A 25190-nucleotide genomic window follows, 5' to 3' on the forward strand; every position below is an offset into this window, starting at 1 on the left:
AGTTAAACAAATACTAGTTGAATTATATTTGCGATTATCATTAAGAAGGAGAAAGAGGGCAACAGTACCAGATAACATTTACACAACACTCAACAGTTGCAAAGCACTGTCCTAAGCACTGTGCACACATTAACTCATTTGATCCTTATCACAATCCTAAGAGATAGAACCACTTTGCAGATCAGAAAACTGAGGCACAGGAGGGTCAAGTAACTTTTCCAAGGCCCACAGCTGGTAACTGGTAGTGCCAGTATCACAAGAATATTCAATAAAGGGGCTAATCTGGTTTAGTATCATGAGAGAAGACTTTCCCGGGGAAGTGACATGCAGCTGAGATCAGGAGGGTGAATAAGAGTGGGCCAGGCAAAGAGGCTACAGCGGGTGGGAGTGCTTTGGGCAAGGGAAGGCCTGGAGGAGGCAAGGGGCCTGGCTAACTTGAAGAACTGAAGGGGAAGCTGGCGAGGTAGGCAGTGGCCATGCTAAAAAATTTGAATTTTATTCTAAAAACAATGTACGCTTTAAGTAGGGGAGTGATATGATCAGATTGGAGCTTTCAAAAGCTCCCTCTGGAGCTGTGGGGGAGAATGGCTTGTGGGCCTAGGGGGTACAACCCTGTACGTGGTTAGGAGAGAGGATGAATGGGGGTATTGGCAGTGTAGGTGGAGAAACACTGTCAGATTTTCTACATTTAGGAAAGAGAAGCAAGAGAATTTAGAAATTGATTACGGCAGCTGGGAGAGATGGAAGCGTTAAATAGGGCATTCCATGTTTCTGGCTTGGGCATGTTGGGGCCCAGGGCAGGCTACCCCAAAACATCCCACAATGGCATGTTGATTCTTTTGAATTAAGTTTACTCGTTTTGACTTATAAAGCAAAATTTCGATCGTCCTCTCTCTGTTCCTTCTGAAAGCAGGAAATAAATCTCCCATACGAAAGGTACCCTCCCTGTAGGAGGAGGAGATAGAGACATCCTTACTGCCAGAGCTAGGGAATTCAGGGCCGAGAGGCCCATGTAAACAAACCTTGTTAGATTTACCAATTTACTACCTCAGTTCCTCACTAATTACAACTAACTACACATCCCAAACCTAAGTTTCTTTGTCCTGTCAATTCCTCACAAATGTATTGTGTCTTTGTGTAAAAAGATATATATATAAGTTGCTTGCCTCCTTTACCCTCTGAACATCATTTTAATGATCTCCTGTCAGTCAGGTCTCCTGACAATTTTATTATTAGTCCAGCCATAAGACTCAAGAGGGAGAGGTTTCCCCCTCCTCAACAGGCCTATGGGTGGATGGCAGTGCATTAGCAAGATGGGGAAGAGGACTATCGGTTGAGAGGAAGATGAAGCTTGCAGTCCTGGCCATTATGAGACTAAAGTCCTGTGAGCCATCCAAGCGAAGAGTTGTGTAGGCCCTTGGATGCGTGCTCGGAGGGCAGGCCAGGGTGGAGATCTACACGTAGGAGCTGAGAAAATATAGAACAGGCTTGCATGTATGGACCCGCCCGCATACAAAGAGAAGAGAAGGCAGCCCAGTCCAGCCCAAGGAGTCCTCACGTTTAAAGGTCCTGTCTGCTCCAAAGGCTGTTGATTAGAGCATCTCTCGTCTATTTGTCAGCAGCCACTTTCTCTAAGTGGTTCAGGAGTAGTTCTCCCCTTCAACACCCACTTCACCCGCGGACACTCCTCCGCTGGCTCCTGGACCAAGGCTCTGATTGGGAGAGCAAGAGAAGCAGCGCAGACCGAGCGGCGATAATGGAGGCCTGAGACCTAGTTATGACAGGGCTCACTACCACTGACCCCGCAGAACCTCCTTGTCACGCAGAGCTCCTGGAAGGGGCCAGTGCTCCCTCTTCAACACACGCTGTCTACACAGCTCTATTGGCTTTTATGGCACTCGTTGCTTTTTGAAGCGTTTGCAGCTCCTTTTAACCTGATTCCGCCAGGTAGAAAGAGAGTGGGGCATAAAAGGGGGCCATCCTATCCACAGGATAAGGGGCCTCTTCCAGAAAGGGGCCGATTTCAAAACTCTCCGGTGCCAGGAAGTGGGAGAATGAGGATGGGATCGGCTCGAGGATTTTCAGAGGTACCGCTCGCTCGGTGGGAAGATCCCTTCGCGCAGGTAGATCTCAGGGTCGCGCGATGCTGCCGCGCCCACCCCGCCCCACGTCACCGCGATTTCCGGAAACCCCATACTCCTGGATACTTAGTCCCCCTCATGGTTCCGGAAGAGCGCTGCGGAGCGCGCCGAGAGCGCAGGAGCCTCCCCAGAGGAGCTCTGGCTGCTGGGGCGGAGAGGAGGGGCCTGGGCGGGAGGGAAGCGCTTTGTTCCGTGGTTGGTTCCCGCGCTTGCCGGCGCGCGGGACAGGCGCGGAGCCCGGGTGGCGCGCGCGTCCCAGGGACCTGCGGCGGCGAGCGCGCGGGGGCGTGTCCGCGCCCCTCGGGCGGCGGAGGAGAGAGCGCGAGAGCTCGTGCGCCCAGGCGCCCGCGGAGGCAGCTTCGGCGCTGTGCGTCGCTGAGAGCCGTACGCATCGAGACACAGAGTCTGGTGGGATGTAGGAGCAACTGGGGAGCCGGCAAAGGGAAAGCGAAAGCCGCAGGTTTGGCCGATGACAGGTTGAAGGCGCCGCGCAGCGCTCCCGACGCCGGCGGTACCAGGGCCTACCCTCCAGGCCCTGCCTGGCCGAGCCCAGCGCGCCACAGCCATGGCCATCGCCCACCTGGCCACCGAGTACGTATTCTCGGACTTCTTGCTGAAGGAGCCCTCGGACCTCAAGTTCAAGGGGCTTCGGCTGGAGCTGGCCGTGGACAAGATGGTCACGTGCATCGCCGTGGGGCTGCCGCTGCTGCTCATCTCGCTGGCCTTCGCGCAGGAAATCTCGATCGGTAAGGCCTGGGAGCCAGAGGGGCGGGGCGGGCCCGGCCGGGCTGAGCCGGCCTTATCAGAGGTGCCCGGGTCTGGGGAGAAGTGATTTTACCGCGCGCCGCCGTAAATCTCCGCTAGCCCCTGACAGCGCTCACAGGTGCGATGGGCGTGACCGTTGGGAAGGAAGGTAGCCCCAGTTTTATGGTCTGAAACATTCTTTGTCCACGTGCTTCATTTGTCCTCCTGTGGACTGTGCTCGTATCTCTACTCCTCAGTCCTTCTGTTCCCTGCGCCCCACTGATCCCGACTGGGGCTTCGTGTTCATGTGCCATCCATGACCGGCGCCCTTGCGGTCCAGAACAACTGTCTCCTCTCTTTTTCCCTACAAGCATTTGTGTAGTCACCTAAAATTTTGTACCAGAGAAGCTCCTGAGTGGCTGAACGGAGGATGTGAAGACAAGCGCTCCATGGAAAGTGTGTTCTCTCTTCATTATCTTATTTTAATTGATATTTACTGAAGCGTTAGTTCTGCAGGGTTGTGAATGACACGAGATACCTGCACTTGGCAGGTATTGGATGGAAGCCGAAATCCTCCACCTGGTGGGCCTTATGAATGTGCGATGGAGTCTCCATCATGTAAATTCTCATTTGATCATAATAACAGTTCTGTGGATTTGGAAAGTCTACTGGTTTGGGCAGCATCACATGGCCAATAAGTGTCGGGTCTTCCTCATTGGCGGTTCTGACTTTCAGCACGGGAGAGACTGTTCAAGAGTCAACAGGAAGGCAGTGTTTGACAGCTAGAAACACTTCTGAATGGGGAAAGAGAGAGAGGCTGGTGGGGCTGAATGTTGGGGAAAGCATATGTGAGAGATTGGGCTGGTCCTGAGCCTACAGTGTGTGTGTGGGATTTGGATAAGGAGAGGGGAGACCTTTGCCAAGATTTTGAGATGGTAGAAAATGTTACATGTTCCTGGAAGAGGACAGGCTGTGACTGAGGCAGGAAGGTTAGTTAGGGTTCCTGGGTTATGAAAGTGAATATGAGCCTGGGTCAGTTAGAACAGACGAGTACAGCTTTGTTGGTTTAAAAAGTGTGAAGTTATTATTTGAACAGAGGTGGACTGATTGAAAACAGCACTTATTTAGTAAATAGCCTCACGGTAGCATGTAGGGTCTGTGATGGAGGGGAGTTGGAACAAGGGAGGCTGGTTGCCGTATGATGGGGCGTCACTTGAGGTCTTGTGCCTGATTGGGGCCAAGAGTGGAAGGGGGATTTCTGAGAGAGCAAGCAGCAATAAGCAGCACTTGGGTACCTCGATTTTAATAGGCCATGAGGGGCAGAGAGCGATCTGAGTTGATGGAAAGGCTGCAGGCCTGGGGGAGTGGAAAACGGTGGTGGTGTTGATAGAAATAGTGAAGTCGAGGGAAGTGTCACATAGAAGAGGGTTACAATGAGTTTGATTTTGTGATCTACGGCACCAAGTAGTTCAACTTGGCAGGAAGTTGCCAAATTCATTGTGGAAAAATAAAAGTTCAATTTCCCTTGTTTTGGACAGCCATAGTCACAGGCTTTCTTTTCCCTCCAGATGGCCGGGAGTTGAGGCTTCTGTACCCACCGAGTAGCCTGGGTCCTGGAGGTAATCTCTCCCTTCAGCAAATGTTCCTTGAGTAGCAGCTGTGGGCTGGACCCAGTGCTAGGAGTAAATGAGGCTTGGTCTCTCTTAAGAGGAGCACGAGTCTTGGACACCTGATGCCAGGAGGGAGGAGCTGGTTACCCTCCGTGATTAAACTTCACCTCCAGCTCACATTTTAGAGGGATTCCTGAGGCGCCTGCACCAGTAATGCTCTAGACACATCCAAATTGGTGGGTTGTCTGAGAGTCGCTTGGTTGGCGTTGGGAGTGGGTTTACCCAGCAAGGATCTTGACCTTGTGCTGTGTGCATAGCACTGCTGTGCATTGAGGGGGACATGAAAGGAGTCTGGGGCATGGTTCTGTTCCTGCCTTTTGGGAGTTTACCAACCAGCCAGGTGCTAGAAGGGTAACATCATCCAGCAGTGTGTGATTCAATGACAAGATAGTGTCCAGCTCTGAGCAGTAGGCAGGTGAAGGCTGGCAGGGATTTGAGTGAAGTGCTGTCAAGCAGACTTCTACGTCTTCTCAGACGCTTCCAAGGAGAGGACAGGCATGTGGGATGAAGCCAGCAGGACCAGGGAAGACCTCTCAGGTTGAGTACACATGAGATAAAGACAGAGGAATGGCTTAGAGAGGAGAGGGACATAAATTAATGCCTGGAGTCTGTCCAGTGGGGTCACGTCATGCAGCATTTGATTTTGTGCAAATTGAGCTTTTGTGCAAAAATGAAGACAAAGCAATAAAGGAGAACAGTGACAACAGAGAGAGGAGTAATTTAAATGGAGCAGGCACTTTTGCCCACCACTTTGGTCAGTGGGTACTGGCCCTAGGAGGAGTGTGAGGTGAGCCTGCAAGCTTAAAACATGGCTTCATTGTCTCTCTCATGAGAACTGCTCCCTGCCTCTCTGGTGCCTGGAATATGCTCTGTTGTAGTTTGCACATTGCACTGTGACCTGTCTATTTGGCTGCCTCACCTACAAGATATTTGATCTTATGTTGATCCCTAGAAGCTGGCATTTTGCGTGGCACATTGAAGCCACTCTATAAACATTTATTGAGTGAATGAAAGGTGATATATCTTTGGGATCATCACAAGTTTATTGAGCCTGGTGTGCATGGTGCTCTTCTTGGCAATGGGGTGACAAGCACATGTAAGATATAGGACCTGCCCCCTGGAAGCACGATCGAGCAGAAAAGATGGACACATAACCCTCCTAGTACAGGATTCATGGAATCTGGGTGGTGTCAGAGGTGTGTGCTAAAGCCTGGTACAGTGGAAGGCGGCGGGGGGCGGGGGTTGCTTTTGACTTGGAGGAACAGCCAGGGGTTCAGGGCGAGGAAGAGTTTGAACTGAACTCTGAGGCAGGATTCCAACTGTATGGAGCAGTGTGAGCTGAAACAAGGAGGCGTGAGACGGTGTGTGGCGTGGGAGCTGTAAGGGCACGGTCGCGTGAAAGTAGGAGTCAGGTCAGTCTGGAGGGCCTGATATGGAAGAGGATGCACTAAGTCTCATGGTTTTCCCATCTGAGCTGGCGTGTGTATATAGGATTGGAAACAAGAAAATCACCTTGAATGATGACACATCAAATTTCTTCTTTGCACTTGTAGTGATAAACTAGTATATATAAAAATCCATTGATTGTGATATAAAATCTTCTTAAGCATAAAATAAATTTTCTTTTCCAGTTACTTTCTGAAAACTAAATTTTCCGTTAACTGGCATTCCGTAAAATAGGATTCAAGTTGTAACTGGGTGACAATTTTTACTTTAAGGAAACACTTTTACTTTAGAGAAAAGATTCCAATAAATCTGAAAATTTGCATAGACTGTTTTTTAGAATTAAGGGCGGGCTCTCTGTGTGTATAAAAGGGGTGTTGAAGGTTAGAGAGAGAGAATGTCCTCATGTGATAAAACATATTGGGCTTCATTTAAAGGCTTCTCCTTAGTCTTTGGCCCATTGTCTCAGTATTTCAGCCCACTGGGTTCCTCTCAGAAAAGAGGGACAGACCCTGCCCAGGCCACAGAGCCCCATGGCAGAGCAGGGAACTGACCTTTATGCAGGCTCTGCGGGGTCCCAGCATGGTGGCTGCAGGTAGAGTGCACTCTGTGAGAATTCTGGCCCTTTCACTTCCCAGGCAACTCACACTGGCCAGCGTGGAGGGTGCTGGTGTAGGGCTGCCTGGACCGGTGAGGATTGCTGTGGGGTTGGAGAGCAGAAGGGGCTTTCCCTTGCTCATCTGCTCATGGGTTATGAGTCATCATAGAAGTGGTGAGGGGCAGAAGGGCAGAGCAGGGCTGGTGCCTACTGTCAAGGTGGAGGGCAACGCTGGTAGCCTTTGTGGCAGCCTGGGTCTGTGGCTGCTTATGGATCCTGACAGCCCTGTGATGGTGAGAATTGCCAGCAGAAATATTCTGGAGGGAGTTGCTGGGAGAATTTTGAGTCGTGTCTGGGAGCATTTTGAAGGCTTTTGGATAGTGAGCTTCTGACTGTTGCATTGATGTAAGAGTTAAAACGTACACCTGTTCTGGTTAGGCTGCTGCTTCTGGTTGGCTCTTCCAAAATACTGCAAGCCTGGCTCCCCTAGAGGGTAAGATTAGTTGGGTAGGGGGAAATACCCAATTATGTGTTAACTGGCACACAGCAGAAGACAGCTTAAATGTAATTGTGACTTTGGGCTACAAAACTGTCCACTGGGAGCCAGAGAGGGGATAGTCAGCACTGACTCGGTTTTACCAGCCCTCACTTTTTCCCTCCCTCGCCTTGCATCATGTCTGGTGTACAACAAGTGCTCAATAAAAATGTAGTGAAGGAAATGCCAGAGCACATTGGAAGCACATTCTCCAGAGTTCTCCCTTGGAGAATGGCTGGGCTGAGGGGGTGGGGTGGGGCACGGCTCCCAGGGCAGGGGCAGCATGGAAGAAGGATGCTGAGATCTGGCCAAAGGTTACAGTTGCCAGGTCCCAGCCAGTGCCTGGAATTCACCAGCTGGAGGCAAGGGGTCCATGGTGTGGGGAGGGAGGCTTCCCGGTTGCTGTGGTACCCGTGTCCTTTAGTAACACAAGTGCTGTCCTGGTGAGGCCAGGACGTTCCTCCCAGATGTCCGCCCCTGATAATCGCATGCATGAGTGCAGGTCATCGTGGGAGGGGCAAAGTTGCCCCACTTGACTTATAAGCTTAGGTTTTACTGCAAGTACCTTAAATGCCCTTTTGCAGTATTTTTGTGGCGAGGAGGAATCTGTCTTCGAAATGTTGAAGGGCTCTTCTGTGGAAGACAGAGGAGTGTCATTCTGTGTGGCTCGGAGACCACGCGAGTGTCACCAGTGTGGAAGCTGCAGGGAGACAAGAGTTCTGTGCCACGGAGGGACCCCAATTTCTAAGACACCTGTCCCCAGATGCCTCTAGATGTGCAGCACGTTTCTCCCTGAGACAGACAGACAGAGAGAGAGAGACTGAGGAAATAGCTAGGTGACACCTCCGTGTAGAAGACAGGCATAAGTGGACTGCATGGCCTTCCAGCTCTGAAATTCTTGGAGTACTTATCTAAACTATCGAAGAAACGAATTCCTTAAGTGTGCTACCTTTCAACAGACCAGACTCTGAGTGGCATTCATGTTCTTGGGCTCTTTTGATAGGGTTTTCAGTTCCCTAGGCTTAGGGCTGTATGGGGCCTGATGCCGAGATGTCCCTCCTCAGGGGCTGCTTTGATGAGAATGCCTAGGTGCCATAACCTGGCATGTTAGGAGACCCTGGGAGAGGAGAACCTCTGACTCCTGCCGGGATGCTTCCTGCCCTGAGCCAGGCTGGCTGGACCAGATGAGCAGCGGGGGAAGCCAGGGGATCCCTGGAAAGGGTGTCTGGTCTGACCAGGGAGCCTTCTCTGCTCTGCGGCTGTCATTACAGGGCAGCGCTGGTCCAGCCACAGTGACCCAAAGGACAGATAGAACTGCGGCTGCTTCCAGTACTGTTGGCTTACGCTTCCTCTTGTTTCCTCCAACTGAGCCAGCAGCAGAGTGGCTTCAGTCATCTGCTCTGCTGTGGCTGAATTTAGGCACATTTTTGGGAATGTATTCAGGCTGCTTTTCAGCATGTACTAGATGGCAAAGTTGATTGATTCTTTTGAAGGGTGTCTATAAGAATGGGCTAATATTTAGGGTCTCGGGACATAGGTCCCCTAAGAACACATCCTCACCTCACACTTAAAATCAGAGAGCCAAGAGAGCCTCCTGGCCCCCTTCCAGAAGGATGCCTGCTGTCCAGAGAGCATACTGATGCGTATGTGGTTTTCTTTTTAATGTTTTTGTTGTATTTCTATTGTACAACTAGTGCCTAAATACATTCTCATGGCAAAGGATTCATAAACCTACTTCACTGTGAGCTGGATGGGACCACCGTGGACACTTGCACAGCCTGAAAGTCCCCTTTCTCTGCATGAATATAATGTGTGCACGTTTTTTTAAACAAATCGAGTCATACCGTAGTGGTTTGCTTTTTCCCCACTTAGTGTATTTTGAAGAGCAGTCTATGTCAGTATATAAGTGTTCCGTCACTATTTTCAATAGGCAGGCAGAATAATATTCCATAGCGTAATATATTCTTAATGTAATTCATCTAAGCACTCTTCTAGTGATGTACTTTTAGTTTCTTTCAAAATTTCACCTATTACACGTAAAGTTTGTTTGTACATAAATCTATATAAATACTGCCCTCCTCCCAATACTGAAAGGAAAGGAGAAGAGAGCAGGATCAATTTCCAGAAGGATGAAATCATTTTCCAGGATAGTTTCGCGTTCCTGAGTTCTTATTTCAGTAAGTAGGAAAAAACGCTGCCTTGTATACCCTCCACCTCTGCTCCCTCTGTGTGACCCTATCAGAAGATTGGAAGAGGCATTTTGATGTGTTCATGGTTTTAAGAAGGAAATAGCCTCTTTCAGGGGTAAAATGGCAACTTTCGGTGGACTTCCTCATGTGTACTCATAGCACGCTGTTAGTTTCTTTCCAGGCACTTACCACAAGTTGCAGTTAGGTAATTATTTGTTGAATACTGTCTCCCCAGTAGACTTTAAGTTCACTGGGGACAGGGACCATCTGTCCTCTGTCGAGTTGACTGCTCTGTCCATAGCTTCCAGCAGAAAACTTGGTCCATAGTAGGCGTTCAATAGAGTATGTAAATGAACAGAATCATCAGGGATGCCAGTAGGATTTTAGCATTTTTGGATCCTGAGTGTTAGTTATTATACTGTCTATAAAATGGAAGTTTTATGTATCTTGAAAGAGTTGCTGTTAAAAAAATTTCCTTCAGGGGCTGGCCCTGGGGCCGAGTGCTTAAGTTCACGTGCTCTGCTTTGGTGGCCCAGGGTTTCACCAGTTTGGATCCTGGGCACGAACATGGCACCGCTCATCAGGCCATGCTGAGGTGGCATCCCATATAGCACAACCAGAGGCACTCACAATTAGAATATACAACTATGTACCCGGGGGGTTTTGGGGGGAAGAAGAAAAAAAAAAGATTGACAACAGATGTTAGCGCAGGTGCCAATCTTAAAAAAAAAATTTCCTTCAAAAATATTTGAAAACTCTGTATAATGTCACTGGAACTGACTAGAATAGCAGTAATAGAGCAAGGAATATGAACTGACGGATAATAAGCCAACATTTTGTAAGGATGAGAAAGAAAGAAGAAAAAGAAAATGAGGCTATGGAAAATAATCCATTATTTCGACATAGGTGAAACTCCTATCCCTAGTGAAAACTGAACGCACGTCTTGGAAACTTTGCAGAATCTGGGTTTGGATTAGTGACATCCTTTTAAAACACCGTGTAGACACCAACCTTCCGCTGCCAGTTGCTCCCTTGGATTGTTTTTGTCTTAAACCCCTGACTGAGGCAGTGAGAGTGTGGGCCAGAGGGGAGAGGGTGAGGCAGTTTGGGAGCGTTGTGCCCTGGCTGAGTGAGGCAGGCACAGCTGTGTGCCTTGGGGGTACTGAGGGCAGCGCTGGAGATGGAGGTTGCTGGGGAGAAGGGACCTAAGGAGAAGCTGTGTGCGCAAGCCTGGCTCTGTGTGAGGTTCAAGAGGTATGTTGGAAGAAAGGGGCTGCTTCTCCTTCTCCTGTGTTTATCCGTTCTCTAGAGCTTGCACTCCCTTTCTTTATATTTATACATATGTGTATTTGATTATAAAGATAAAGCTTACTCTTGAAAATATGGAAAATGTTGAAAGAAGAGAAAATAGCAGTCATTCCACCACCGAAGATAAAACCACTGTTATATCTTGGTGTATCTTCCCTTAGGCTTTTTTATGTATACGTGGTTGACAACTTGTATTCTACTTTTTAAAAACCGAACACGAAATCGGGGCCATTTCACCACTTTCTTAAATCTTGTAAACTTGCTTTTGTTGGCTATAAAATTGAATGTTGTCTGGGTGTATCAAAATTGAACCATTTTTCAATTTTTTGGCTTATATAAAAAGCATTGTAAATATTATGTATACTATATAATAATATATATTGTATTATATATAATATATTATATAATATATAAATAATATCTTAATAATATAGTACACATAATATAATACATATATGTATATATGTATTTATACATGTTTATGTATTTGTATATATATAACATATATATATAAACATGTATAAATAGTATGTAAATGTAAATATTAATAGCATTATAAATAGTGTATATAAATAACATAAACCTCTTTGCTATGGAGATCTCAGTATTTCAACAAATTGTGTAAGTCTGATCATGAGGTCACAGCGTGTGAACGTTCTCAGGACTCTTGATTCACGTAGGGTCACCCTCCAGTCAGTTCATTGTGGCCCTTCCGCCAGCAGTTAAAGGACACCCTTCTCACCGGCAGCATTGAGGGATTATTGCTGACAGTTTAATAGACGAATAAAGGTATGCCCTTGTTTTAAGTCACATTTATTCAATTATGGCATTGAAAATTTTTCCATATGTATTTTTACCATTTATATAATTCTGTGAATTGTCTGTTCCTGTCTTTTGCTTACCTTTCAAAGGGGATGTGGGCTTCTTAATGGATTTTATTAACTATATGTACGGATAACATAGTTTCATATGGGTTTTGGCTGTCCTTTATTGCAGATAACTTTTTTCTCAGTTGAATTTTGGTTATGGTAAGTTGATGAACAGAAGTTAAGTTGTCAAAACTGTCCATCTTTTAATTTTTATTTCTTTGATTCCATTCTGATTAGACTGATGGAGCTCATCCTTAGAGCAGTTAAATATCCATCTATTTTTTTCCCTAATTATCTTCAAAGATTTTACTTAAACATTTCTCTCTTCAATCTGTTTTATCCTTTCTGTGGAATAAGTCAAGACTCTAGTTGGTGATTCCCTCATTGTCATTGAGGAACTCGTTCCTTATCCAGTGATCTAGGATGATTTCCTTATTGTGTAGAAAACTCTTTTGAAAGGGAGCCTTTTTTAGGGCTATTTGTATTGTTCCACGGGGCTATTAATTCTCACAAAATACCAGATCATTCTGTTATTGCTTTCATGCTAGCTTATTTCTAGATGCAAGGAGATACCTGGGTAAATTAAATAAGTAAAATTGTAGAATATTGGAACCATGAGCAAGGAAACCAAAACTTGGCAATCGAAGTGACTACCTTGTCTAGCACAAATTGTTGCATCTTTAGGAGATCGATTCCTCACAATATATTAAATATTTAAAACGTAACTTGTGAATTATAGGAAGAGGATCATTATCGGCAAGATCCTTGTTGAGAATATGTCAGGTTATCTCAACTATTGGATATTTTCCTTTTTGATAGTTATGAGAACCACTATCTCTCTACATTTTGGGGTGTCATTAAGGTTCCCGCTTTCTTTTTGTATTTGATCACTGCTGTTAGTACTGCCTTTGTGATTGCGGGAAGCTGTAACAGATGATGGATGGGCTAAATAAAGTAGAAGTGCTTTGAGAATTATTACAACTTCCAGATTGGTTTGGAAAGTGGTAAATGTTCTGGCAAGAAGGATGAATCAGCTATACCTGGACTCAGTGCTTCAGCTGATGAGACAGGCTGTGGGCAGTGGGGCAGTCTGAGATGCTCATTGCACCAGCCCCAGTTGGTCCCACCACCATGCTGCTGCTGTGGCAGCAGAGGGAATTTTCCAGATTATTTGAATTTGCCAAATGTCTATATGTGTGTGTGTTTGCGTGTGTCTGTGTTAAAGTTCAGGTGGTAAGGGAACATTAAAGCTTTATTTTTTGACATGCTTCAATCTTGGTCTCTTCCCTAGAGGTAACTGTTGTTACTCTTCAGTGTGTATCCTTCTACATGGCTCTATGTTCATATGGAAAAACATGATTTTATTAACATTTTGTCATTATTGAACTTTTCACAAAATTATGCCATGCCTTAATATTTTGCAATTTGCTCGTTTATCTGTAACGTGTCCTGGAGATATTTTCATGTCAGTGCATGTAGATCTGCCTCTTCTTTTTAGATGTATCGTAATTGTCCATAGTATGACTACACCTCAGTTCACTGGATCATTTTGTTGAGGGACATGTGGATTCATTTCACTTTTTTCTACTACAAACAGTGGTTCAGTGAACATCCTTGATCTGCTTCCTCTTGCAAAGTGTGTTCTCTAGAGCATTGGTTCTCAGATCTCAGGACCCTTTACACTTTACAGTTTTAAATTTTATTGAGGATTCCAAAAGCTTTTGTTTGTGAGTTACATCTATTGGTGTTTATCATATTAGAAATTAAAACTGAGAACTTTTTTTAAAATCCTCACTTAATTTAATTTAATGTTTTTAATGTCTGGCTTAATAGAAGACCACTGCTTTCTCGTGTCTGCTTCTTGTTCATTACATGGTGGTATCCTGTGTATCTTCTGGAAACTCCACTGCATACACTTGTGAGAGAATGAGAGTGAGAAAGCAAATAACAACTTCATATTGTTGTGAAAATAGGGTTAACATCATGAGCCTCCTGAGAGTCTCAGGTTCCAGACCACACGGTGAGAACCATTGTTCTGGGGTCAAACTTGGGGGTGGAGTTTGCAGGTAGAGGGTCACAAGGTGTGCACAGTTCAAATTTAAAGGTGCTTCCGGTTGCCCTCCAGAATGCAGTTTACAATCCTATCAGCAATGTAAGGGAGCAGCCCTTTCCCCACTTCTTCATGATGCTTCACGTTTTCAGGGTTTTCAAGTTCCCTTCTAATGATGGAAATGGCATCTCACCGTTTCAGTTTGTAGTTCCGTATTTACACGGGGATTTCACAAGACATCATTCTGGTCTCTTGCTATAACACTTGGCCGTGTTCTAGGGACTACTTATTCGCTCCAGGCTGCTTACCCTTGCCTGTTGGGGTGTTTGATCCTAGAGAGATGTCAAGTCTCAGCTGGTTACCATTGGCTTAGGAAATCCACTCCTTCCCCAAACCCCCCCCCCCCCCCCCCCCGGTCTATCTTAATTAGCCCTTTTTATCTTTTTCTCTTTTTTTGAAGCTAGAACTTAAGGGGGAAAAAGGTTGTTTCCCTTCTGAGCCCTCTATTTCCTGTTTAAGTTTATTCAGCCAGCGAAACTAGCAAATATCCTTTAAGAGGACACGTGAAGTTGTCTTTAAACAGTTCTTTTTTTTTTTTACTTTTTTTTTTTTTTGAGGAGGATCAGCTCTGAGCTAACATCTGCTGCCAATCCTCCTCTTCTTGCTGAGGAAGACTGGCTCTGAGCTAACATTCGTGCCCATCTTCCTCTACTATTATATGTGGGACACCTACCACAATGGCTTGTTAAGTGGCGCCATGTCCGCACCCAGGATCCAAACCAGCAAACCCCGGGCCGCCGAAGGGGACCGTGCTTACTTAACCACTGCACCACTGGGCCGGCCCACCAATTCTTTCTTTTAAATATTAACATCTGCTCCACATTTGATGATCATCGGTAAAGGTTTGTCAAGTTTTCAAAAAGCACGGTCGCTCCCACATGGAAAGTTTACTTTTCAGAGAGAGAAGTTCTTATTCAGCTCTACCCTTGCTTTATGAGGTTCACCTCTCCTTTCTGACTAGGTTTTCTTCTGCAAAACAGACAATGATGTCTATTAAATGAGATGATACGTGGAAAGAGGCCTGACACATGGTTTACATTCAGTACAAATACAGAATTGTATTTGTATACATTTGTATAAATTCAGAATTATGTAGGTTGACTCTGAAACTAGCGTCCATTACGCATCTACAATCTAAAGGTACTTTGCAAGATTGTGAGCAGCCAAGAAAGCTGAGACAAGAGGCCTCACGCTTCTCTCCAGCTCTCACTCAGAATCGGGCGCTACCTGGCGCCGGAGGTTCTGCTCAGAATCTGGGTGATGGTAGCTGTGACTTGCCTCCTTTCCCTTCCCCATTGTCTCCAGGGAGGAGAGTCCAGAGGCTGTGGTCTTGACATTCTTCTTCTTAATAAGGCGTCATTCCTTTTAAGTCTCTATAAACACTCTAAGCCTTTATGTTCTCAGTTTGATTTCTTTGTTGCGCACATTGAAGTAAAAACTGGAACAGAAAAATGATGCCCTTTTAAGAACTGAAGGAACACTCTTAGGGCACTTACTGGCTTAACAGCAAGGAACAGCTGGCTGGAGCATGTGTGTCCAGAAGGCATCTCCCCTTAGAATCAGTTTCACCCCTTGTAACATGAGGACATTGGACTAAAATTAGTTATCAGATGCACTCCAGTATCCTTCTGATTCCGGCCTGATGGTTCATACCCCGCCTTATGGTAATTGTTCTTTCTCACCTTTTGCCTCCATTGATTCATGTTTTCCTTCATTGGACACTTGTTCATGCACTGCGCTGTGTACTAGGACCTGTCAGTGAAGGAGGCAGGTATGGTCCCGGGAGCTTGCAGCCTGGCAGGGGCGCTGGCTTCCCAATAATTACAGAATTCTGGCTGTAAGTGCTTTGGAACAGGTGCCATGGTGGGGAGCCTTGCCCGGTCGGGGGTGTTGGGGATGGCTTTCCGAGGAAGCAACACTTGGGCTGAGTTAGACATCAGCGCATGTGAAGCCTCTCGGGGGAGGACAGATGGTTTCTTGGAGAAATGGAAAGTTCAGTGTTACTGGAATCGGTTGAGCAGAGGGGAAGAGTGAGTCAGAGATTAGAGAGATGCCAGGTGTCCAGTTATGGAGGCCCTGGGGATTTGGATTTTAGAGTTTATCCATAGCAGCCAGAGGGCTTTTAGCGACGAGTGACATAGTCAGATAGGCATTTTTAAATCTCACCCCAGGTACATTGTGGAGAATGGAATGACCACGTGGAGAGACTAGTTAGAGGCTACCACAGTTAAATTCAGACTTACTAACTTCTATCTGCTTCGAGGACCAGGACTGTCTTATGTCTTAGAATCCGCCATAGCGCTTTGTATGGGGCAGATATTTTATAAAAGTTTATCGGGAGCCCTTGCTGGAGCTCTGTGGGCACTCCCAGTGCCTCCCGCTTGTCCTGGGGATGCTGGAGCTGATTTGGGAAGGACCCAAGCTGGTCACATTCAGCGACTCTGCTCTGGGGTTTCATGGTCGCCTTTGAAGCCCCGCCTGGCGCAGTGGATGGTGAGGAAGAAGGCGATGCCTGGAAGCCTGGTCCTGGCTGGGCTCCAGCAGTGGGCTCTCCTCACCTGGCAGAGCAGGAGGGCCTGTCTGCTGAGCGCCTGTGAGAAGCTGCAGCTCTGGGAGGGCCTGGCCGGGGCCTGGAGGTGGACACCTGAAGGGGTTGGTGTCTGAGGGGAAATGTTACCACTAACCTCTGCACTTAGGCAATTGCTCCTAATGCCTTCCTTCCCCTGCTGTCCTTAGGCCCAATGTTAATAGCCACCATATATATGTATTTGTCTCTATATGTGTGTGTGGTATATATATATATATATATATATATTGTTTTTAATTGACTTTACCTTTTACAGCAGTTTTAGGCTCACAGCAAAACTGAGGGGAAGGTTTGTAAATTTGCTGTTATACTCCCTGCCCCTACACATGCAGAACCTCGCCGTTGTCAGTATCCCCACCAGAGTGATACAGTCTGTGGTTTTAGACAAATGTGTATTGGCATGTATCCATCATTATGGTATCATACAGAGTATTTTCACTGCCCTAAAAATCCTCTGTGCTCTGCCAATTCAATCTCCACCCTTTCAATCCCTGACAACCACTCTCCATAGTTTTGCCTTTTCCAGAATGTCTTATAGTTGGAATCACATAGTATGTAGCCTTCTCAGATTGGCTTCTTTCACTTATTAATATGCATTTAAGGTTCCTCCATGTCTTTTCATGGCTTGGTAGCTCACTTCTTTTTAGGACTGAATAATAGCTCATTGTCTGGATGTACCACAGTTTATTTATCCATTCACCTACTGAAGGACGTCTTGATTGCTTCTAAGATTTGTCGATTATGAATAAAGCTGCTGTGAACATCCGTATTCAGGTTTTTGTGTGGACATAAGTTTTCAAGTCCTTTGGGTTAATACCAAGGAGTGTGATTTCTGGCTCACATGGTAAGAGTATGTTTAGTTTTTTAATGAACAGCCAAACTACTTTTCAAAGTGTCTACCATTTTGTATTCCCACCAGCAATGAATAAAAGTTCCTGTTACTCCACATCCTCGTCAGCATTTGCTGTTGTCTGTGTTCCAGACTTTGACCATTCTAAGAGGTGTGCAGTGGTATCTGGTTTTAATTTGTATTTTCCCAATGATGTATGACGTGGAGCATCTTTTCATATGCTTACTTGCCATCTGTATATCTGCTTGGGTGAGGTGTCTGTTAAGGTCTTTGGCCCATTTTTAATCAAGCTGTTTGTTTTCTTATTGTTGAATTTTAAGAGTTCTATATATATTTTGGATAACAGTCCTTTATCACATGAAGCCACTGTATTTTTTTCTTTTTTTTATTGACATGACATTATTAGTTTATAACATTGTATAAATTTTAGGTGTACATCATTATATTTTGACTTCTGCATAGACTACATTGTGTTTGCCGCCAAAAATCTAGTTACTGTCACTGTACAAATGTGCCCCTTTATCCCTTTTGCCCTCCACCCACTCCCCTTCCCCTCTGGTAGCCACCAGTCTCTTCTTTGCATCTATGTGTTTGTTTTTTGTTATGAGTGAGATCATACGGTCTGACTTATTTCGCTTAGCATAATCCCCTCAAGGTTCATCCATGTTGTTGCAAATGACAAGATTTCATCGTTTTTATGACTGAGGAGTAGTCTGTTATATATATATATACCACATCTTCTGTATCCATTCATCCATTGATGGCCACTTTGATTGTTTCCAAGTGTTGTGAATAATTGCTGCGGTGAACATAGGGGTGCATATATCTTTTGAAATTAGTGTTTTCATGTTCTTTGGAGAAATACCCAGAAATGAAATAGCTGGATCATATGGTAGTTCTATTTTTAATCTTTTGAGGAATCTCCACCATATATGGATATCACCTGTGTTCTAGGTCCTTTAGGCATAATATTTTTGCCAGCAGCAATCGTTCAAAACAGTTATATTTTCTCACTTTTGAGAGATTGTGTGGAATAGTGGTTAAGACGTGAGTTTTGGAGCCAGACTGCCTGCCTTCCAATCCTGGCATGTCACACGTTCACTTTGAGACCTTGGGCAAGTTTAGTTAATTTCTCTGTGCCCCAGTTTTTTCATCAATTAAATGGGGTAATAATAGAACCTGTCTCACAGGGTGGTGGTGATTGAGTGGAATAACACACACACGTGAGTGCTGGAACAGTGTCTGGGACATAAGAAGCACTTAGTAAAGGTTATCCACTACTAAACACACTCCAACACGTTTATGACTGACAGATAAAGAATAGAGGCTGATAGGAGTGGGATAAAATGCCCAGGGGCACAGAGGGGCTGGCGTGCAGCTCTGATTCCAAAGCGTGAGTTCTCGGGCACCGCCGTGGACTCTGCCCTTTGCTTGTCGAGCGTATGAGGGACAGTGGACTGAGAGCAGAGTGAGCTCACAACCCAGCACAGAAGCTGCTAGTGTGTGCTGGGTCTCAGACCCTGCTGCCATGGGATCATGTTTCCATTCCTTGCATACCAGCATGGAGCCCTCGGGGAAGGCAAGGGTCCTTGGCTGTCCCTGGCATGCTGGTGACATTAAATACCCAATTCTGATGAGCTTGGATGTCCCTTTTCTTTTTTGAGCTTCCTTGAGAAAAGAGCATTTGCCACTTCAACATTTGCATCTGTCATGTGAAATCTGTGATAGTCTATTTAGAATGTCCTTGTATTTGCAGAGATGTCTCATGACCAGTTGTCTACAGAATGGTAACAGTCATTGTAAGTTCTTTTCATTTTGGAGTCACTAAATCTTTGATTCAGTACTGAATTTAGACACTCAGTCCTTCTCCTACACAATAGGGTTTCTTTGTTGCAAGAACTACAAAAGCTAGCTTTTAAAAGGTGTCTTTGAAGGAGAGATGATGCAAAAGGACTTAACAAAGTTGGATCTAGTTTCAGGCTGCGGCTCAATTAAATCTAAGATCCCAGTTATCCAAGGCATGGTTTCATGGTGGGAATGTTCAAGACTTGTGGAAGATAACACAAACAAGTAAACCAGTAAGAACAGGTGAAATTCAAATAATTGTGAGTGCATTGAAGAAAACAATACAGGATGTGACAAAGGAACCCTGTATACCTTTGTATCTCCAGTGCTCACCATGGTGCCTGACACACAGAAATAAAAATAGGACCTACTGTTTATTGAGTTCTTGCTGTGTGCTGGCACTGTGGCAGACATTTCATGTAATTCTTAGAGGAATTCTATGAGAAAAATTAGGTTCAGAGAGGTTAAGTAACTTGCTGCTAAGTAAAAGAGAAACCCCAATGCTTATTGGATATAATGGGATCTTTTTTTAAGCAATGTTCAGGAATAAAGATTCCAGAACCCCTTTTTATAGAAGATTTACCTAATTTTTCCCCTTTAGGCTAAAATCTGTTCCCCATACCTAACCAAACTTCCCTATTGTTTCTCACACGATAGGCCTCTGTGTCAGTGAAGACCAGCTAGACAGTTATTCTATTCTAACCCTTTTTATTCTTAAACATGTCCAAGTTGCCCCTTGGCCTTGAGTGGTCTGTTTCTTTAATGTTCTTCTTAAGCTGACCCCCTCCCTCCCTTTCGGGCAACATCCGTTTCTCATGTTCATTTCGGGAAAGTGCCTGGTTTCCCCACTGCCCTCTTACAAATGCGATAAGCAAGACCACATTTCCTCTAGTGGAAGTGTGGCTAGTCTGGAGTTGCTGCAAGAATTTGTTTCTTGGCTGTCACATCTCGTATTCCTACTGTGATGTTTTTGTTGATATAGTTTATTTGATCTGGCCTTTCCATTCCTTGGGTCCAGCCTCCGTCCCTGCTGGGTGAATTCCATGCCTGCAGTCCCCTCTACCCTGCCAGCAAGCTTTCCGACTCCACACAAAGCAGCAGTAGATGCTCTGGGTTAGGTCGTCACACACCAGCCATTGACCACATGGGTCTGCTCTCCTTGTCTCTGTGGTTGTTGATGATACATTGTTATGAATTGGAGCCTAGCGCTCAGGACCAGGCTGCTGGGGAGATTGAAGCTGGCCCTTTCCCACTGCTTCTTGTGTTATTGGCTGGCCTTGCATTCCACACGCCTATTCTCCACTTCACCCAGCCTCCACCTTCTCTCCTCCCTGATCACTCGTTCCCAGGGTGTCACCACATTGGGGAAAAGACTATGGCCACATACTTGGGATTGTGTTGCACCTATATCAAGTATTAGCTGTCTGACTTGGGAAGTTACTTAACCTCTCTGAGCCTCTGTTTCCTCATCTGACAAATGGGACTAAATGATAACTAGTCCACAGGTTTTTTTATTGTATTGAATGAGAGCATCTAATTCCTACCTAATGGTATTTAGTAAATGACATCAGGTCTTCAATACATGATTCTGTGCTTTGAATTAGCATATATGCGAGCAGTCCATAGGGGAATACCAGTATAATGTGGGAGTCACATTGGTTCATTTGCCTTTTATCCAGCATGTGAATGATTTGTGTCACTAAGTAAGAAGATCTGGATGAAGCAAGCTGCAGAGAAATACGGTGTTCACATGATGCCCATTCACCCCATGCTCTTCCTCTTGGCTCCATTTGGTCCCGTGCCCTGTTGTGGAAGTGCATCCAGGCGGTTCTCTCTGGTCTCTGTGCATTTTGCTCCTGTACTTTTGTGCATAACTCAGCAGCCTTCCTTATACACCCCTTCATCACACTAGTATGTTTTCATCAGGATTGGTGTTGTTTGGTTCGTGTTCTAGGTACAAAGTCCTCAGAGATTTTGAATGATCTGCCTCAAGCCTTTATGCTCCATAAGCTCTGTTATTTTAGTGATTTTGCAGAACACTTTTTTTTCACATATAAATAGTATTATAGCAGACATCTTGGTGTTGATTTCCCTTTCTACTTTCCATCTGACCTTTTGCATTAATCTTCATTTCACAGAACCAAAGCCTTTAGCTTGGATCAGGCTAGGACCTAGAGGTAATGGAAGAGACTTCAGGTAGACGTGTGCTGTGACTGTTTCTTCGTACCGTCTCTCTCCTGGACTATTGCAGTAGATTCCTGACTGCTCTCTGCTTCTATCCTTGATTCCAAATGTCCAATTATTGCCATAACATACAGAGTGAATCTTTTAAAATGAAATCAGATGTCTTTGCTTTAAAAATTCTGAAATTATTTTGTGTTGATTTTAGGATTGAGCAAATGCGTAACTATGTTGAGATATTTGGGAGCTAGAGGTCTCACTGTATAAGAAAAAAGATACAAACATGGAATAAGGGGAGGTAAGGAAGAATCCGGTGGTGTTGGATTGGAATTAGAAGTCTCAGTATGAATTCTCTCTCTCTCTCTCTCTCACACACACACACAAATCGAGTTCCTAGCTGTGTCTGCTGAAAGGGCTGAGGAGAAATGACATCCCAGTAGCAATGAGCACATCTAGCATCCAAATCGTGGTGTTAAAACTTTATTACCCACCAAAAGGAACCGAGGGCTCCTTGGCGAAATGGCCAGTTGCAGACCTGGGGCAGGGAAAGTACAGGATAAGCTCAGAACATCTTGTGCCAAGAAGTAAGGAAGTGCTCAAAGCAAGGGGAGCACATGCCAGAAGGACACAGGAGCTAGTTGGACTGAAACAATTTGAGCATCAAAATGAATAACAGTGACAGATTATAAAATACTGAAAAACGAAACACAGCACGAGTCCATATTGATACTAACAAACACGTAAATGACAGGAAGTGGAAGCTCCTCTTTTGAGTAAAATGCTAAAATGTAGAGGGAAGGATAAAGTTGGAAAATCTTCATTTTGTAACCGCAGTTGAAGTATTTGATTCACCACTGGGTGAAAGTTTGTTGGGGAACAGAATACGTACACAGTCTCCGAGGGTCTCCCCACAGACCACTTATTTCACAGGGAAAAGGCATTTTTATAGCAGAGGCCTGGCAGACAACACCTTAACCAAGTGACCGTTATAGGTGACATGACCCATCATGGGGGAAACTGTTGTCAGGTTCCTCCCAGCGTGTCCTGCAGAGGACCCACAACCCTTCCATGGGATTCCTGTGAGTAATGGAGCTTGGAAAAACAATCACGCGAACACAGATTAAGGGGCATCACACAGAACAGAGGGGCTGTGTTCTTCACACATGTTAGAGTCGTGAATGAGAGAAAGGCGCCTTCCAGAATAAGGTGACCAAGGGGACATAACAACTAAATGCAGCAGATGGTGCAGGATTGGATCCTGACTGGAGGGAAAAAAATTACTTTAAAAGATAGTTTGGGAAATCCAAATAGAGGTAGCAGTATTGTATCATTTTTTTTTAATTTGGTAATTTCATTGGGTGATATAAAAGAATATCTTGTTCTTAGAAGAGAATAGAATATATACTTCTAAGAGTAAAGGGTCATGACCTCTGTAACTTACTCTCAAATGGTTCAGAAAAAAAAGAATGCGTATGTTATATATACATATATAGAGAGAGGAAAGTGGTTCAGAAAAAAAAGAATGTATGGATTATATATACATAAATAAAGAGAGAGGATGTGTGGCAGAGTGTTAATAACAGTTGAATCTAAATGCCAGAGTGTATTGGATTTCACTGTAATATTCTTTTCTTTTAATGGTGATACTGTATTTTATTCATTTTTACAAATTTTATTTATTTTTTCTTCCAGTTTTATTGGGATGTAATTGACACATAACATTGTTTAGTTTGTATATATCTCAACTATATATATAGAAATGATTATCACAATAAGTTTAGTTAATATCCATCACCTTACATAGTTACAGTTTTTTTCTTGTGATGAGAACTGTTAAGATCCACTCTCTCAGTAGCTTCCAAATATACAATACAGTTTTGTTAACTGTAGTCACTGTGTTATATATGCATTACATCCCCCAGACTTATTTATCTTCCAACTGGAAGTTTGTACCGCTTGACCACCTTGACCAATTTCCCCCTCTTCTGACAACGACCAATTTGTTCTCTGTATCCATGGGTTTAGTTTAGTTTTTTTTTTCGTTTCTTTTTTTTTCCCTTTTTCTTCTCCCCAAAGCCCCCCAATACACAGTTGTATATTCTAGTTGTGAGTGCTTCTGGTTGTGCTATGTGGGACACCACCTCAGTGTGGCCTGATGAGTGGTGCCATGTCCGCACCCAGGATCCAAACTGGTGAAACCCTGGGCCGCTGAAGCAGAGTGAGGGAACTTAACCACTCAGCCACGGGGCCAGCCCCATGAGTTCAGTTTTATTAGATAAAACATGTAAGTGAAATCACCCAGTATATGTCTTTCTCTGTCTGCCTTATCTAACTTAGCATAATGCCCTCAGGGTCCACACGTGTTGTTGAAATGGCAAGATTTCCTTCTTTTTTATGCTGAATATCATTATAGTATTAATGGAACTTTACTGTAGGTCTGAAAAAAATTCAAAATTAAATGTTTAATTAAAAAGAAAGAGATGAGGTAAATAGAGCAAAATGTCAATATCACTGTAAGCTCCTAGGTGTCTGTTATATCAGTTCCTGTATTTTGAGTTAGTTAATCTCAGATGACAAAAATTTAGAAAATGAAATGATATTTAAATACATTGAGTAGTTTTTTACATCTTTACTAGAACATTGAGTTCTTTTTATGCCTTTTTTTCCCTGGTACCCAGGTCATGGAAATTTTATTGACTGGAGAACTGTCACGTTTTCCCATTGAATTTATACAAGTTCTTCTTCAATGTGGTTTAGACTTCCTGGATGTGCTAAGGGACTGGACTCTCCACCACAGGAAAGGAACCCCTCAAAGCACGACTGACTTCTCTAGTCTGTTCTTCTGCGTGTAATCTGGCTTCGTGGTTCCTTGAGGCTGTGGTCTCAGTCCAGCTTCCTTTTCGCTTCTGCTCTTGTGTTTGGCAGTCTCTAAAATGTGATAGTGTTTATGCCATTGTTCTTGGCTGAATTAAAGGAGCCTTGTAGGTTCTTTCCAAGGCTCGCCAGCTTGGTTGTATGTTTCCTTTGGCTGTGTTGCCCTGTGGTCACACATCCTGGACCATGTGGTCGGCAGGTCCATTATTCCTCTCCATTAGCAAGAGCACTGTGTACCGATGGGGCCTTTGTCTAGTCTGTTAGACACTGAAAGGAAAGCCATTAATTCTGAAATGGCAGGCAGTTGTTCGTTGCTCTGTGCAATAGGGGATGGGTAGTCAAGTATCTGGGGACTTACTGGAACTCGTTTAGCGGATGGCATTTGATTATGCCCATTTGAGCAAAGGAGCAGATGCTAGCCCTGGTTGAGTTCTCTGTAAAAGCCAGGCTTAGCTGTGGAAAAAAGAGAGATGGTGATTCAACTTGGTTTAAAGGAAAGGAAAACTATCAATTCAGCGTTTTTTTTTTTTAGTTTGGACTACAGGGAATACTTCTGTTTTCACACTGGTTTAAAACACATGTGTGCCTTGGGGTCGTTTCCTGCAAAGGGAAAGTGAAGGCAGTAATGGACAATTTGGGACTTCCCAGAATATATTTATTTGCTTGTGTTTGAAGCTAGAGATGAGTTTGGGTTGAAGTCTGTCGGAGAGGTAAATGGGGAGGGATTTGTCTCTTTTTTGAGAAAGAGAAGTTACTCTGAGATTCTGGGAATTTTACTGTATTTTATGGTGTTTGGCAGCTATGAGTGCGTGGCAAGAAAGGATCCTTTAGGCAGATTCATTTGATGACAGTGTGTTGGGGTCATTTAGACCTGTTTCATCCCTATGAGTGCTTGTTATTGTTCTGTTTATTTTTAAGAGCTGACTGCTTCCTATCTCCTTCTCTTTATACCACACATTCAGGGTCCTTGTGATGCAATTATTCTCATTGAACTTGAGGGTTTATAAGAGAGGAGTTTTCAGTTTTTTTGGCAACCTTAAAATAATAGCCAGAACTTTCAAGTTCATTACTTTATAGGTTATGTTATGATCTACCTGGATCCCCTATGTGTGTTTACATATGTGTGAAATATGTGTGTGTATATTTTACATTAAAGTGAATTAGAACTCATTTTTTTTTTTGCAAAATGAAAACATTTTGCAAACTTTTAAAATGCATATAGATACTAATGATAATTGATATGATC

At 44.4% G+C, this 25190-nt stretch overlaps 1 protein-coding gene across 1 annotated transcript in view; it reads left to right on the forward strand.

The window, feature by feature from the left end:
• Positions 1–2414: 2414 nt before the first annotated feature.
• The window catches only part of PANX1 (pannexin 1), a 47770-nt gene continuing 24994 nt past the window's right edge, over positions 2415–25190 (forward strand). Inside the window, 1 exon segment of the mRNA XM_046637485.1 lies at positions 2415–2887. Coding sequence (XP_046493441.1) covers positions 2707–2887 — 181 coding nt within the window. The 5' untranslated portion in view covers positions 2415–2706.

The sequence above is a fragment of the Equus quagga genome, chromosome 14 (assembly GCF_021613505.1).
Source record: "Equus quagga isolate Etosha38 chromosome 14, UCLA_HA_Equagga_1.0, whole genome shotgun sequence".
Taxonomy (NCBI): Eukaryota; Metazoa; Chordata; class Mammalia; order Perissodactyla; family Equidae; genus Equus; species Equus quagga.